Raw genomic sequence first — 13,701 nt, forward strand, 5'->3', positions numbered from 1 at the left:
TTCCCTTCCAGGTCTTTTCTCAAGCCAACAAACAGAAATTCCTGCCTAGTACATCTTTCCCCATTTATTTCCTCACTCAATGAAAAAGCAATTATGAAGTTACTTCAACCATCTTAAGAGATGGTGGTATACACTGAGGTATGCTGTATCCCTCCAGGAGTGGCTGGAGGGATACAAGTGACTTAGAAACTGGGTGTAAGCTGGGGAGAGAATATGAAAAGTCAAGTAAGGTATCCAGATTTTTTGCCTGGGCATTTTGGTGGCTGAAAATGCCATTTAATGTGAGAGAGAACAGTGGTTTGGAGACAGGTTCAACTGGTGGTACCTGTGGGAAGTCTAAGCAGAGCTGTCAAGTGAGTGGTTTGACATTACGGGCAAAGCTTTGGGAGAGTGAGACAGGAAACAGACTGGAGGCTGTAAGGACATAAATGGTAACTGAAGCCAGAAACTGACATTTAAGTACAGGGAGGAAAGTGGGTCCACAAAGGAGAATGAGGAACAGCTCAAGGAGGAAAGAGATTAGTCAATAGAGCCATTCTCGCTAAGAGGTTTAAGAGGTTGAAGGTGTGACATGTCCACTGGATGCAGCCACAGCGGCCACTGCAGTTTCACAGGAGTAGAGTGGGGTGAAAATCAGATTGCAAAGGGTGGAAGAACTGATGGATATGAAGGAAAATAATGGACTCAACAAATCCACTCCTTCAAAGAAATCCAGTGGAGAAAAGGAGAGACAGGCAGTGCTGAAAGAGGGATATAAGGGTTGAGGATGGGAAGCCAAAGCGTTCAGGGTCCCGGAATGAGTGTAAAGAGGAATACACTGTTTTAAAGAAGAATGACCATGTGAGCAAGGTTCTATGTCTGGGTGGTTGGGAAGTTAAGAGTTCTAGATAAACAATGAAGACTACTGTATAGCATGGGGAACTATATTCAGTACCTTTTAATAACCTATAATGGAAAAGAATCTGAAAGTGTGTGTGTGTATAAATATATATACACACACACACTGAATCACTTTGCTGTACACCTGAAACATTGTTAATCAACTAAACTTCAATAAACACACACACACACACACACACACACACACACACACAAGTTAGAGTTCTTATCTTCTGGCTTCTACCTTCTCCCATGGAGTCTGCTCCTGTCCCCTGGAATGAAGGCCATACATGCAACATGCACTAAACCAACTGCAAGTGCAAAGTAATCTCTTATTCTCTACTTACCTGATGCCCTCTCCTCAATCTCTTAAAATCTAGCTTTACTCTCAGTACAGGTACTGTCCTCCCTCTAGATTCGATCACTTCCCAAATGTTCTCAATAATCTCCTAATGTAAGACCCACTGGCCTCATTTCTTCATCAGTTTCTGGGACACCCTCATCCTCTAGTTCCCCTGCACTCTCCATCACTCCTTACTGTCCCCGGTTCCTCACCTCCTGACTACTTATTAGATGTTGATGTTCCCCAGCATCACATTTCACCTTCTTTTCTAGTCCTACCTGCTTTTCCTGGTTAACCAGACACAGATGCTACCTATCAGCAGTGATTCTCAATTCTGTATCACCCATCTTTGCCTCTCTCCTGAGATCCAGTCCTTTGCTTAAGTCTTCCTACTGGGTATCTTTCACCTCCATTCCCTTCAGGCACCACAAATACAACTTGTCCAAAGCTCACTGTCATCTCCCTAAAACTTGCTTCTCCTTTCTTTATTCCCTATAGATTAGTGACATGATCATTCACTCAAGCCAGAAATCTTACTGGCTCCCTCCAACTTTTTCTTGGCACTCATTCAATCAACCAGATACCAGGTTCCTCTGCATCTCCCTCAGAACAATTTTCAGATGAAACAGGAAGCCCAGCACCACTCTGCTGTATTTCAACAGGGACTGCTTGTGTCCAGGTCATCCCACATGGATTAATGCGTTAGATCTACTGGTCCTACCTGCCTCCAGAACTGCTGCAGAGTTCTACACCATTCAAGAGAATAAATCTCAGTGTATAACCTCACTTCTTTAACACCTCCACAAGCTTCTCAGTGCCACTCTTGGGGGATCATCTCCTAAGCTCTCGGCACAGTCTCTGGGTCTCTGTCCACTCAAAGTGTACTCAGCAGTGACATCATGTGGAACCTGTTAAAATGTAAACTCTCAAGCTCCACCCCACACGTCCTCATAATGACTCAGGTGCACATCAAAAAGAGAAGTGTTAGTTAGATGCCTTATACGCACTGAACCCCAACATTATACCCTTTCAGATCTCCATCTGCTGGGAACGTTCCACCAAACCTTTTGCACCTTGCAAACGCCTGCACTATTGTAGGGGCATCTAGCACAGCCATAGTATACAGTAGGCCATAGATATTTGAATGACTGGATCATTTAATCAGTTAATTAGTGGTAAGTTCAGTTGAGGACCTACAGAGTCTGAGGTACTCAAGTGCATTCAGGTGGGATGCTGAATGTTAGGCAGCTGGAAATAGTGTACAGTGATGGACAGATGAAGTCACCCAGGTTTAAGATGGAGACTGAGAAGAGGGCTATGGGTTAAACCATGGGGGAGGCTGGCATTTAAGGGACCTATTGAAGAAGGTAGTGAAGGGCAGGTTAATAGGTGTCAAGGAGCTCTAAAGAAATAAATGGATTTGGCACGTGGTTATCGATACCTTTGGCAACTGAAGCAGGTGGGTGAGACAGAATAATGAGGTCAGAGATAAAGCAGAGGCTTAACTTCTAACAGTGGAATGAAGTAAGGCTAGTGGAATGATCACTAGTGGAGGACCATCTTTGTTGGATGAGAAGGGAAAGAGATATAACTGATGAGAGCCATATCATATACATAGGCCTATTGGCAAAAAGGCTGAAAACGTGCAGCCGTGCAACATTTGCTGACCACTTGCTATCTGCCAGGAGCCACAAGCTAACAGCGGGACTGTAACAATGAACAGCAGCACAGGTAATGCCCCTGCCCTCTGACCTAATGCAATGAAGTATATTGGGTAATTTTATGGAAACCCCCACAAAAGATAGGGTAATGAGCCAATGTTGGGTGGCTGGCCTTGGAGAAGGGCAACTTTTGCCCTGGTGGTGGTATAATGACAGGAATGTATTAAGAGAGAGGCATGTGGAGGGGATAAAGTTCACATCTAATAATCTTCATTTTTTCAAGTAACGGAAAAAACACCAGGTAAAGCAAAACAATAAACATTTCCCACTATATCAACTGATATAGTGGGATTCCCATTCTTGACACAAGCAGCAACTGAAGCACAGAGAACAGGGTCCTGCTGCCACTGCATGGCTAACAAGTGGTTTGGAGACCAGAATCACTGGCCAGTACTTTGCTTTCACTCATATTGACACTGTGAAAAGCACAGCAGCACCCCAAACTTTAACACTGTCAGACATCCCTAGGTGACAATGGTGCTGCTGGGTCATGGGCCATTTAAGCTTACAACACCAGTCTAAGCCCTGGATCCTCGTGCTCGCAGAGAGACTGAAAATATTCAACTAAGATCAAGAAATTAAAAGGCTAATAATAAAAGCCTTCAGTATTTGGCACACGGTCAAACCAACAGAAGGTTCTTAATAAATGACAGTAACCAGTGATACAAATTTAAGATGTAGATTAGAGGTAATCAAAGAGGAAACTGGCAGCATAGTGATAAGAGCAGGGATTCAGAAGGAAATTTATGACCTTGGCGAGTAAAGTTATACAACCACTTCATGCCTCAGTCTCTCCACTTGTACAGCAGGGATCATTATAATACATATATATCCTCTAGGGCTGCAAGGTACATTAAATGAGTGTATGTAAAGCCCTTAGAACAGTGCCTGGCATTTAATAACTGAGTAATCAGGGACATCCCTGTTGGCGCAGTGGTTAAGAATCCGCCTGCCAATGCAGGGGACACAGGTGCGAGCCTTGGTCCAGGAAGATCCCATATGCCGTGGAGCAGCTAAGCCCGTGTGCCACAACTACTGAGCCTGCACTCTAGGGCCCGTGTGCCACAACAACTGAGCCCGCGTGCCTAGAGCCCGTGCCCCGCAACAAGAGAAGCCACCGCAACGAAGAGTAGCCCCTGCTCGCCACAACTAGAGAAAGCCTGCGCGCAGCAACGAGGACCCAATGCAGCCAATAAATAAATAAATTTATTTTTTAAAAAACAGCTGCGTAATCAAGGTTTTATTTTTACTACTACTGCTACTGCTCTACCACTACTGACACTACTATAACTAGCGGTACAACTTGCTACTACGTAGGCGATAAAAACGCATCAAAATGTGTTCCATCAGCAACCAGAGTACAGCACAAAACTCTACAACCCACACGGAGACAGCTCTAGAGGAAGATCTACTAATAGCACTGCAATTTTTAATATGTAAGCCTCTACCTTGTTTTGCCAATTGTAGAATCCAATCATGTTACCACTCAAACTGAGTTCATGGCAATAAATTTCTAAGATGTCAAGAAGTATCTGAAGAAATACCCAAAGCCTTACGTCAGTTACAGTTTTTGAGTTGTTTCCTAAGCTGGAAAATTGAAGTAAAATAGTCTAGTTGAAGCCAACAGTCCTTTAAAGAGACGTTCACTGTACCACAGTGTACAGTTTATGAGCAGAATGACTCTATATGTATCAAAACATCCTAGGATGAGATTGTGCCTACCAAAGTGAGGCATCCAGAAAAAAATGAAATCCAGACAACTATCCTTATATCCCTAGGTGGGGGCGGGGGGGGGGAATCCTCTATATGGTTTATGTTCTTCCACTTCTCTGCTCTAGATATAGAGGCTAAAACATTTTTTTCCACAGAGATCACAATGTTCTCAACTTCTACTTCAGTTTAGTCCTTGACCAAAACAAGGTGTAACGTATCATGTAAAATGGTTACTGACTCTTAGCTTTTCTGGAAGCTTTACTTTGGAAATTTCAGCCATGTCTAAATTATATGTATTAAAAAGGTGGAGGTAATGCTATAGACTCATATCGAAGATTAGACTTGTTAACAGAATGTTGATCCCATGAGTAATGCTCACAGCTGGGGCATCCAACAATGGAATTAACATTTCAACAGGAAGCAGAGAGCCATCCCAACAGAAAGGGCCACTCGATCCAGCTTTAGAGCGCTTAAAAAAATTATCCTTCCGGAGGCTACACAAAGTGTGCCTCCTAGGGTCCCACCGATGGATTTTTTTGTTGTGGTTGGTTTAATGAATCCTTTGGTTCTAAGATGCTTACTTTGACAAAACAATATCAGTTGGTTAAAGCACGGACATGGCAACAAATTAGTTTTTTAAAGATATCGAACGATTATGCCTTATGTCCACGCAGTTTTAAATGCCCTTTTCCCCTTCCCGAGAAAAGCGCAGTCGAACATGTATTACTTGGCGAATCCTTTCGAAATTCCCTGTACAAGTCATCTTATCATCAAAATGAATCAAAACATTATAAACTCAAAACCAAGGTTACTAATTTCTCCTTTGCACTTTGCCCCGCGACTTCTGAAATCAATACTGCATTTTTGCAGGAATCTACTTCTGATTTTCCACGGTCCACTTCGTCGAGTTACCGTCTAGTTAACAGCTTGTGCCTAGGCTCGCCTCTTCCATGAGACCAAGAATGCCCAGCCTACAGTTCGTTCAGCGCCTTTCCTAGAGGTAGCTTGGACGATCTGAGGCACTGAAAAGCTCAGTGTCCATTTAATCATGGCGTTTGTAATTCGGTCTCCTGGCTTGGACTGCTCGACACCTGAAAACTCGCCGCCCAAGGCTTTTGAAACCGGGTAACCCCGATGGAAACGACACCGCGGCTAACAAGGGAAAGGGCAAGAGCAAATAAAGCAAAGCCCGCACCCGCGGCAAAGAATAGTCTGGGAGAGACGCCAGGCGCAGCCGGCACGCCGCGCCCACCCACCGGCGCCCGGGGAGCCCTCTCCACCGCCGCCCCACATCCCGGGGCTCGGTCCCCCACTCCAACGCCCCCCCGGTACCCCACGGCCCCGCAGGGCTCCCCTCCCAGCGGCCCCACCCACCTTCGGGGCTCGCGCGACCGGTCCGGCAAAATCACCCCGGTGCAATTCCGCGCGCACCGCCACCACTGCCGCAGCGCCCCCAAATCGCGCCCGCCCCCTCCCCCAAGCCTCATTGTTCCCGGGTGGCCGCAGGCAGCGAGCTCCCCAGGGTTAGCCAGGCAATAAAGACCCGAGGGACCGATCTGTCCCCCACTCACCCGCGACTCCGCACAGGAGCACGAAGCGCAGCAGAAGCGCCATGGTGGCGGCCCAGCTGTGGGCGACGACTGCAGGTAGGCGGCTCTCAACCGGCGTCTCAGTCACCCGGCTCCCCGCGCGTTCCCGACCCGCTGGCTGCGGCGGCACCTCGCAGCCCGGTCCCACCCCGCCCTCGCTCGGCAGGTGGAACACGTCACTTCCGGTAGTAGAGAAGCCCCGCGGCGCGCGCCGTCCTTGCCAGGCGCGTGGGGTTGCTATGGCAACCGGGAGCCCCCGGCGGGCTGCCCTGGGACCCACGCGAGTAAGGAACTCCTGCCAGCGGAGCTCGAGCGTTGACGTGCGCCGGCAGCCACTCGCCCCAAGCCTGAACTCGGATTCCCCCCTCAATGCCTTCAGTTAAATTGGGTTTGTGCACGTGGGTCGGGCCAGCCCCTCTCCCCAAACGACTGAAACTGCTATCGCACCCTGGCTTAAAGGCAAGGCACGGGACAAAACTCGACCACCTGCCCCCGGACCCTGAAAGGCAACTAAAGCAGTCAGCCCCGCCTGCACTTACCCTCCCCTCCCCTCAGGGTAGTAGGGGTGGGAGCCTCCAGCCACGCCTCCTATCTCTGGATGTTTGCTGCTGCGGCTCTTCCACCTAAGGCCCTAGAGGAAGCCAAGTGGGCACCCCTGGCATTTGCTCCCATCTCGTAGAGTCCTTTCAGGCTGATGTAAAAGAAGGCTAGAGAAGGCTTTTCCCCATCTCCAGTAATGACTAAGCTAATTTGGGAAATACCCGGACTCGGCTTCCTCCCTTGTGTTTAAGTTATTCCAGCTCTGAAATTGGCCAACAAGGACCAGTGAGGTTGAAAAGCGGGTCTTAGTACGGACGGTTAAAGGGGCGGGGGGCGGGCGCGGGCGGTAGCTGAGAGACCAGGGGATTAGAGATCTTGAATCTCGCAGAATCTCCCGGTCAGCCCTGCAATGTCGCTTCTGCCTTCTGGTGCCCTCCATTACTTCTTCGTTGGTCTTTCCAGATAACGTTTATTTATATCTGCTGAGAGACTTTGGTGTTCACAACAGTTCCTTATGAGGAGTCACTTAGTGAGGAGAGAAGCAGTATTGTGCAGTGGGTAAATTCTTGGGCTCCGGAATGGGGTAGTAACTGGGCAAGTAACTTAGAAACAGCACCTACTCCAAGGGTAGCTATGAAAATTAGAGGCAATGCACAAAAGTATGCTTGGCACCGTGCCTGGCACATAGTAAGTGGTCAGTAAAGTGGAAGCTAATAAAAAATAATATTGGAAAATTCTTGTTGTTTATTGAACTAGCAAAGAAAGTAAACCAGTTATCGGGAAGACCAAAATTGCCCAACTGCAATTTAGGCAGGTGATTTGCAACCCGGGCTGCCCATTAAAATTATCTGGAGAACTTTTGTAAAATACAAATACCTGAACCCCTACTCCAGCGATCCTGATTTAACTTGTCTCCAGCGGGCTCCTGGCTGATCTAAGGAGAGTCCAGAGTAACTGTTAGGGACTTCCTATTAGTTGAGGAGACAGGAATTCTACTGGATGTAATTGAAGGTATAAAATATTTGGAACTTGAAATTTTACATACCACATTTATATTTTATGAGATTAGAAGAGATTAAGTATTAAAGTTCCTATCTATTTCAGACTGTTTATGAGGACTCTTCTAGTATTAATCACTTCCAAGCAGCACACATTTTGTTATCAGGTTGCTATCTTGAGTGTCTCCTTCAGTAGAAGGCAAACCCACCCTCAGGGGTCATCTCAGGGGTCATCTAGAGGAAATCTTTAGCAATTACCCAAAAGGATTTTCATCTTAATCCTTTTCCTTCTGGTACTTTGTTTTACACTCCTTACATTTTGCCTCCTTCTGTGGTAGGCATTTTCATACCTATCAATCACTTCTCTTACTCTGAATATTCCTAGAAGGCCAAAAGGCACATTATTCATCTTTTTTACTCTTGGGAGCACAGCCCATAGTAGGTTCTCTAGTATTTGTTGAACTGAATATATTTAATTCATATATTAATAAAGTGTATGTAAATATCTGTACAATAACTCACAAATCATTACATCTTAATATAGCTTTTTAGCAAGTAAAGGTAAATTTCACAAAATTAATGTTTTTCTACTTCTTTAGATTACTGAACACAGATTTTTCAAATGTATCATCTCTAAGATTTAAGTAACTTTGAAAGGAGCAGTTTATCTTATTTAGTGAACTATTTTTCTTTTAGAAATTACATTAAAACTGGGGAAAAAAGTTATTTGAATTGAAGTCAAAGAATCTTTAGACTTTGGCTTATGAGTACCTTATTTCATATAAACAGCAGCTGAAATTATGCAGTAGTCTGAAACTTCTTAATGACACCTTAAATAGTCTTTGTTGTTGTCAGCTTGGAAATCATGTCTCCTGGAATCTGTAATGAGATAATCTCATTAATTCTGGAATGTACAAATTATGGATTGTTTGGTATCCTCAAACCAAAGTAACAAATAGCACGCAACCATTAAATAAATTGCCCTTTCTTAGGGACCAAGCACTCCAAGACAAGTGTTGGTTGGAAAGGAAAGGTTGCTTTATTCAGGAGGCCAGCAACCTGGGGAGAAGGTGGACCCCCAGGTGGAGTTATTCAAGAACAAACTCCAAAGACTCTGCTCAGCCATGAAAAGTTTTAAAGGGAAAAAGGGGGAGTTGATTGCAGTTAATCATTTGGGGAAGGTGTCAGAGTCTTTGTTATCTTCCACTGTATGCAGACTTTCTTCTGATTGGTTAGTGGTGAGGTTACAGTTTGGTACTCCAGGACTCTTGTGCTCAGCCTGGAGTTACCTTCCTCCGCCTGGATGGGGGGCCTTAGTTCCTGCAGAAGAACTCAAAGATATTGTTATGTATATTCCTTGAGGAGGAACCAGGACCCTGCTTTATTGCTGTGCTATTGTTTCTTGATTGCTCTTCCTTTGTTTCTGCATTCCCTCACTTTTCTGATTAGCAACTGTTTGAACCTGCCCTTTGGACTTCAGGGAAGGTCAAAGAGGCTGATTGAAACCTATTTACTACAAACAAGAAATGGGGACACAGAAAGGATTTGTACCCTGGAGGGCCCCATGGGGTCCTGCTCAGTTTTGAAACTATTTGAAGCTTCATTTGGACCATCTAGAATTCAACTGTCTTGAGTGCATTCAGTCAGTAAACTTTCATCCATCTGCTTTTCAGTTTCCAAACATTTGATACTTCTGTCTTCTTTGTCCTTATACCTGGAGGCCTTTTAAAGTCTATTTACTGTGATTTTAGTGAGGTTTTCTTTGGGAGAGTAGAGGCAGATGCATGTGTTTAATTCTCCATCTTCACTCAAAAATCTGCCCTCAGCTGGGGTGAAATGTTCCCATGAATATTGAAATTTTTAAAGTCTGAAGAGAATTGACATCTTTACTCTTCTCCTGAATAATACAAGGATCTTAGACTGGTTTAACCCCTATCAAATCCCTCTCCTAATTTATTGTAATCCATTGTTTTTGTTCTGTCCACCTTATAATTATACATTGTCATTTTTTTTTTTAATATAGCCAGTGTCTAATTAGATTTGTCTTGTGGAAAGTGAATGTTGCCCGCCACTCCAATAAACAAAGAATGTTGCCTGCCATTCCAGTTCTACAAGGATCAAGCCATCAACCACTACAACTGCCCTCCCCCACCCAATAGTGCACCCTGAGGAGAATTCAGGATGCAGAAAAACAGGAAGCATTCTGTGCTTTGGATACCAGCCCTAGATAGTTAAGATGCATGTCTAAGGAATGATTTCAGTGAGCCCAGACTCTTGCATCTTCCCACATAGAGAAAAGCACTAAAATCACTGACTTGAGATATCTGTTTTTTTGTGATTAGCAGTAATATTTTGATGTTTGATGACGTGTGTGTGTGTGTGTGTGTGTGTGTGTGTGTGTGTGTGTGTGTTTTCAGCAAAAACTCCTATGTATATCCTGGCTCCTCCCTTACCTCTTTAAAGCAGTTCCCCGTAACTATCTGAGAGACAGCTCCCCAGGCTATATACTCATAAGGTCCACAAATAAAACTTCATTCACAACTTTTAGATTGTGTGTTTTTCTTTTTTTTTAATTTATTAATTTACTTATTTATTTTTGCTGTGTTGGGTCTTCGTTTCTGTGCGAGGGCTTTCTCCAGTTGCGGCAAGGGGGGGCCACTCTTCATCGCGGTGTGCGGGCCTCTCACTATCGCGGCCTCTCTTGTTGCAGAGCACAGGCTCCAGCCGCGCAGGCTCAGTAGTTGTGGCTCACGGGCCTAGTTGTGGCTCCGCGGCATGTGGGGTCTTCCCAGACCAGCGCTCGAACCCGTTTCCCCTGCAGTGGCAGGCAGAATTCTCAACCACTGTGCCACCAGGGAAGCCTTGTGTGTTTTTCTTTCATCAACAGTGTACACATTCTTCACCATTTCTTCTTGTATCTCAAAACACTTCTTTTCCTTCATCCAGAAGTATGTCCTTTACAAATTCCTTTACTGAGGGTGTCTTTAAGGTAAACTTTGTTTCTGTTTGTCTAAAAATATCTGTCTTTATTTTGCCTTCATTCTTAAAAGGTAGAGTTCTTGGTATAGAATTTGGGGCTTACTGGTCTGTTCTGTCAATGCTTTCAAAATACTATTCCAGGGCTTCCCTGGTGGCGCAGTGCTTGAGAGTCCGCCTGCCGATGCAGGAGACGCGGGTTCGTGCCCCGTTTCGGGAGGATCCCACGTGCCGCGGAGCGGCTGGGCCCGTGAGCCATGGCCGCTGGGCCTGCGCGTCCGGAGCCTGTGCTCCGCAAATGGGAGAGGCCACAACAGTGAGAGGCCCGCATAACGCAAGAAAAAAAAAAAAAAAAAATACTATTCCACTGTATTCTGTCTTCCTTTGCTGCTCTAATGAAGTCAATCTAATGATCCTTGTAGTTAATCTGGCTGTTTTTAAGAGCTCTTTGATTTGTTATTCAATTTCATTACAATTGTGTCTAGTTTGGAGTTGCTGTTTATTTATCCAGCTAACGATTTCCTGCACCTGAGAGAATTACTGTCATCCCCCAATTCTGGAAAAATCTCAGTATTCAAAATCTTGCTGAATACTGCTTTTCCCACTTTCTTTTATCATACTCTGAGATACCCATTAGATGTATTTTACACCTCTTCATTCTAACCTTCATATTTCATTCTCATATTTTTCATGTGTTTGATATTCTGAACTGAATCCCAGGTAATTTTTTCAGTTTTATCTTCCAGTTAATAACTCTGCTCTTCAGTTGTGTTGAATCTTCTATTCAGTTCTCTGAATGGATTTTAATTTCAACTACATTTTTCATTTATAGATATTTAATCTTTTTTCATATTTGTTCCCTACTCATACTTCCAAATATCTCTTATATTTCTTTATGCATATTAAACACATTTAATATAGATTAGGTGTACAATAATTACATTATTTGAAATCTGTGTGTCCCATTTTATTTCTTTGTTGTTTATGCAGATTCTTGCTCATGTTAGGCTTCTTTTTTCATCTTTTATGATTATTTTTTATCATAGGCTTGTTATTTGTGGTACTTTATCTGTGTGAATCATTTGAGAGATTTAAGTGCTTTCCTTGAGAGAGGATTTGTATTAGCTTCTTCCAGGATCTTAGGGGCACTACCAATCCAGGGAAACTTAAAAAATGATTTTTGGCATTACGTTTATCAGATAACACAGTTAATATAAGTTTGGATCAGAAACCAGCATGAGGAAGGGCTTGTAGTTATAAATTCTCAACGAGGCTCATCACTCTGATCACTTCAATAGCCCTTTTAGAAAAAGTAACAATCCCGGGCTTCCCTGGTGGCGCAGTGGACACGGGTTCGTGCCCCTGTCCGGGAAAATCCCACATGCCGCGGAGCGGCTGGGCCTGTGAGCCATGGCCGCCAAGCCTGCGTGTCTGGAGCCTGTGCTCCACAACAGGAAAGGCCGCAACGGTGTGAGGCCCATGTACCGCAAAAAAATAATAAAAATAATAATAATAACAATCCCATGCTCTGTAGATTAGCTATATAGAGAAATCAAACCACATCTTCCTTTGTTGATCACCCTCCAGATTTTTTCACTTAGCTGGCTTCATTCAGTTTGTTGAATCATTTGAAAAACATTATATTCAGTGGCTTTTGTGAGATGCTCTGGTGTCTGGGTAGAAAAGTAAATCCTTGTTAAGGATTTCCTCGGCAACTTTTCTTCAAAATATCTAAGTTAGGGCATTTCTAAGGCCACGTTCTAACTTTCACAGGCCCTGGGTATTTTTGCTTTTGTGAACCTCTTCTATCAATAAAAAAAAAATTTTTTATTGTCTTTTATGGCTGTGTTGATATAAAGACAGATTTAATTCAGGCTAGATCATATCATTATTTCTTCTAATTTAGAAGAGCTAAAGGAGGACTTCCCTGGTGGTGCAGTGCTTAAGAATCCACCTGCCAATGAAGGGGACACAGGTTTGATCCCTGGTCTGGGAAGATCCCACATGCCGTGGAGCAACTAAGCCTCTGTGCCACAACCACTGAGTCCGTATGCTACAACTACTGAAGCCCACACACCTAGGACCAATGCTCTGCAACAAGAGAAGCCACTGCAATAAGAAGCATGCACACCACAATGAAGAGTAGCCCCCGCTCGCCACAACTAGAGAGAGCTCGTGCACAGCAACGAAGACCCAACACAGCCAAAAATAAATCAGTAAAATAAATAAATTTAAAATAAATAAATAAAAGAACTGAAAACATTTTCACAGGCCATGGATAAGTGGGCACTGGACATTGCTTCCCTCTCCCTCCCTCTCTCTACCCCTAATATAGATTGTTATGAAGGTACCAATAATATTAAAGGTTTTCTTTGAAAGGAAATAAAAGGAGTCAGCTTACAAATTTCCTTCTCATCTCTGTCTCTATTTCACTTCTTTTGCCAAAAGTCCCTAACCTTATGGTTTCTTCATCTGCAGTTCCTTTTCTCTACTTTTCCTCTTAGGCCAAAACAATACATAAAGTATTAAGTTGCCCTATACTAAAGATAAGAAAGAGATAAGATGTTTACCTAGGGGAGAAAGTTTATTGCTCGTTTGATATTTTTTTAAAGTCTTCCTTCATCTCCATGTTCTATAGTTTATATTTTGGCTTTGAGGTGTTTTTGTTTTGATTGTTTGAGTGAAAACCAAGCAAACAAACAATCAACAGCACTGGCAGAATAAACCAGGAGCTTATTCCTCTTTGGAAAATTTTACCCTAACTTCGGTGGTGACCTTTAGAAAGGAATGTAAACTTTGTGAACTCTATCATAATTCTCAGGAAGAAAGAATTATAGTGGCTGGTGTTCTGAGAATAGATGACTTCATATTTGCAGAGTGCTCTGGGCATTTTAGATCAAAGATGCTGAGACTACCCAGCATTAAGCCCATTTAATTTATAC

At 43.8% G+C, this 13,701-nt stretch overlaps 1 protein-coding gene across 1 annotated transcript in view; it reads right to left on the minus strand.

Moving 5' to 3' along the window:
- The window catches only part of CXADR (CXADR cell adhesion molecule), a gene marked incomplete at its 3' end in the record, with an annotated part of 46,250 nt that extends 40,107 nt beyond the window's left edge, over window positions 1–6,143 (minus strand). The window contains exons 1-3 of the mRNA XM_007471697.1: window positions 5,913–6,143; window positions 5,632–5,808; window positions 4,402–4,475 (exon numbers count right to left, since the gene is read on the minus strand). Coding sequence (XP_007471759.1) covers window positions 4,402–4,475; window positions 5,632–5,808; window positions 5,913–6,143 — 482 coding nt within the window. The remainder of the gene's footprint in view (window positions 1–4,401; window positions 4,476–5,631; window positions 5,809–5,912) is intronic.
- Window positions 6,144–13,701: the final 7,558 nt, after the last annotated feature.

This window comes from Lipotes vexillifer, unplaced genomic scaffold (genome assembly GCF_000442215.2).
Source record: "Lipotes vexillifer unplaced genomic scaffold, Lipotes_vexillifer_v1.1 scaffold1434, whole genome shotgun sequence".
NCBI classification, from domain to species: domain Eukaryota; kingdom Metazoa; phylum Chordata; class Mammalia; order Artiodactyla; family Lipotidae; genus Lipotes; species Lipotes vexillifer.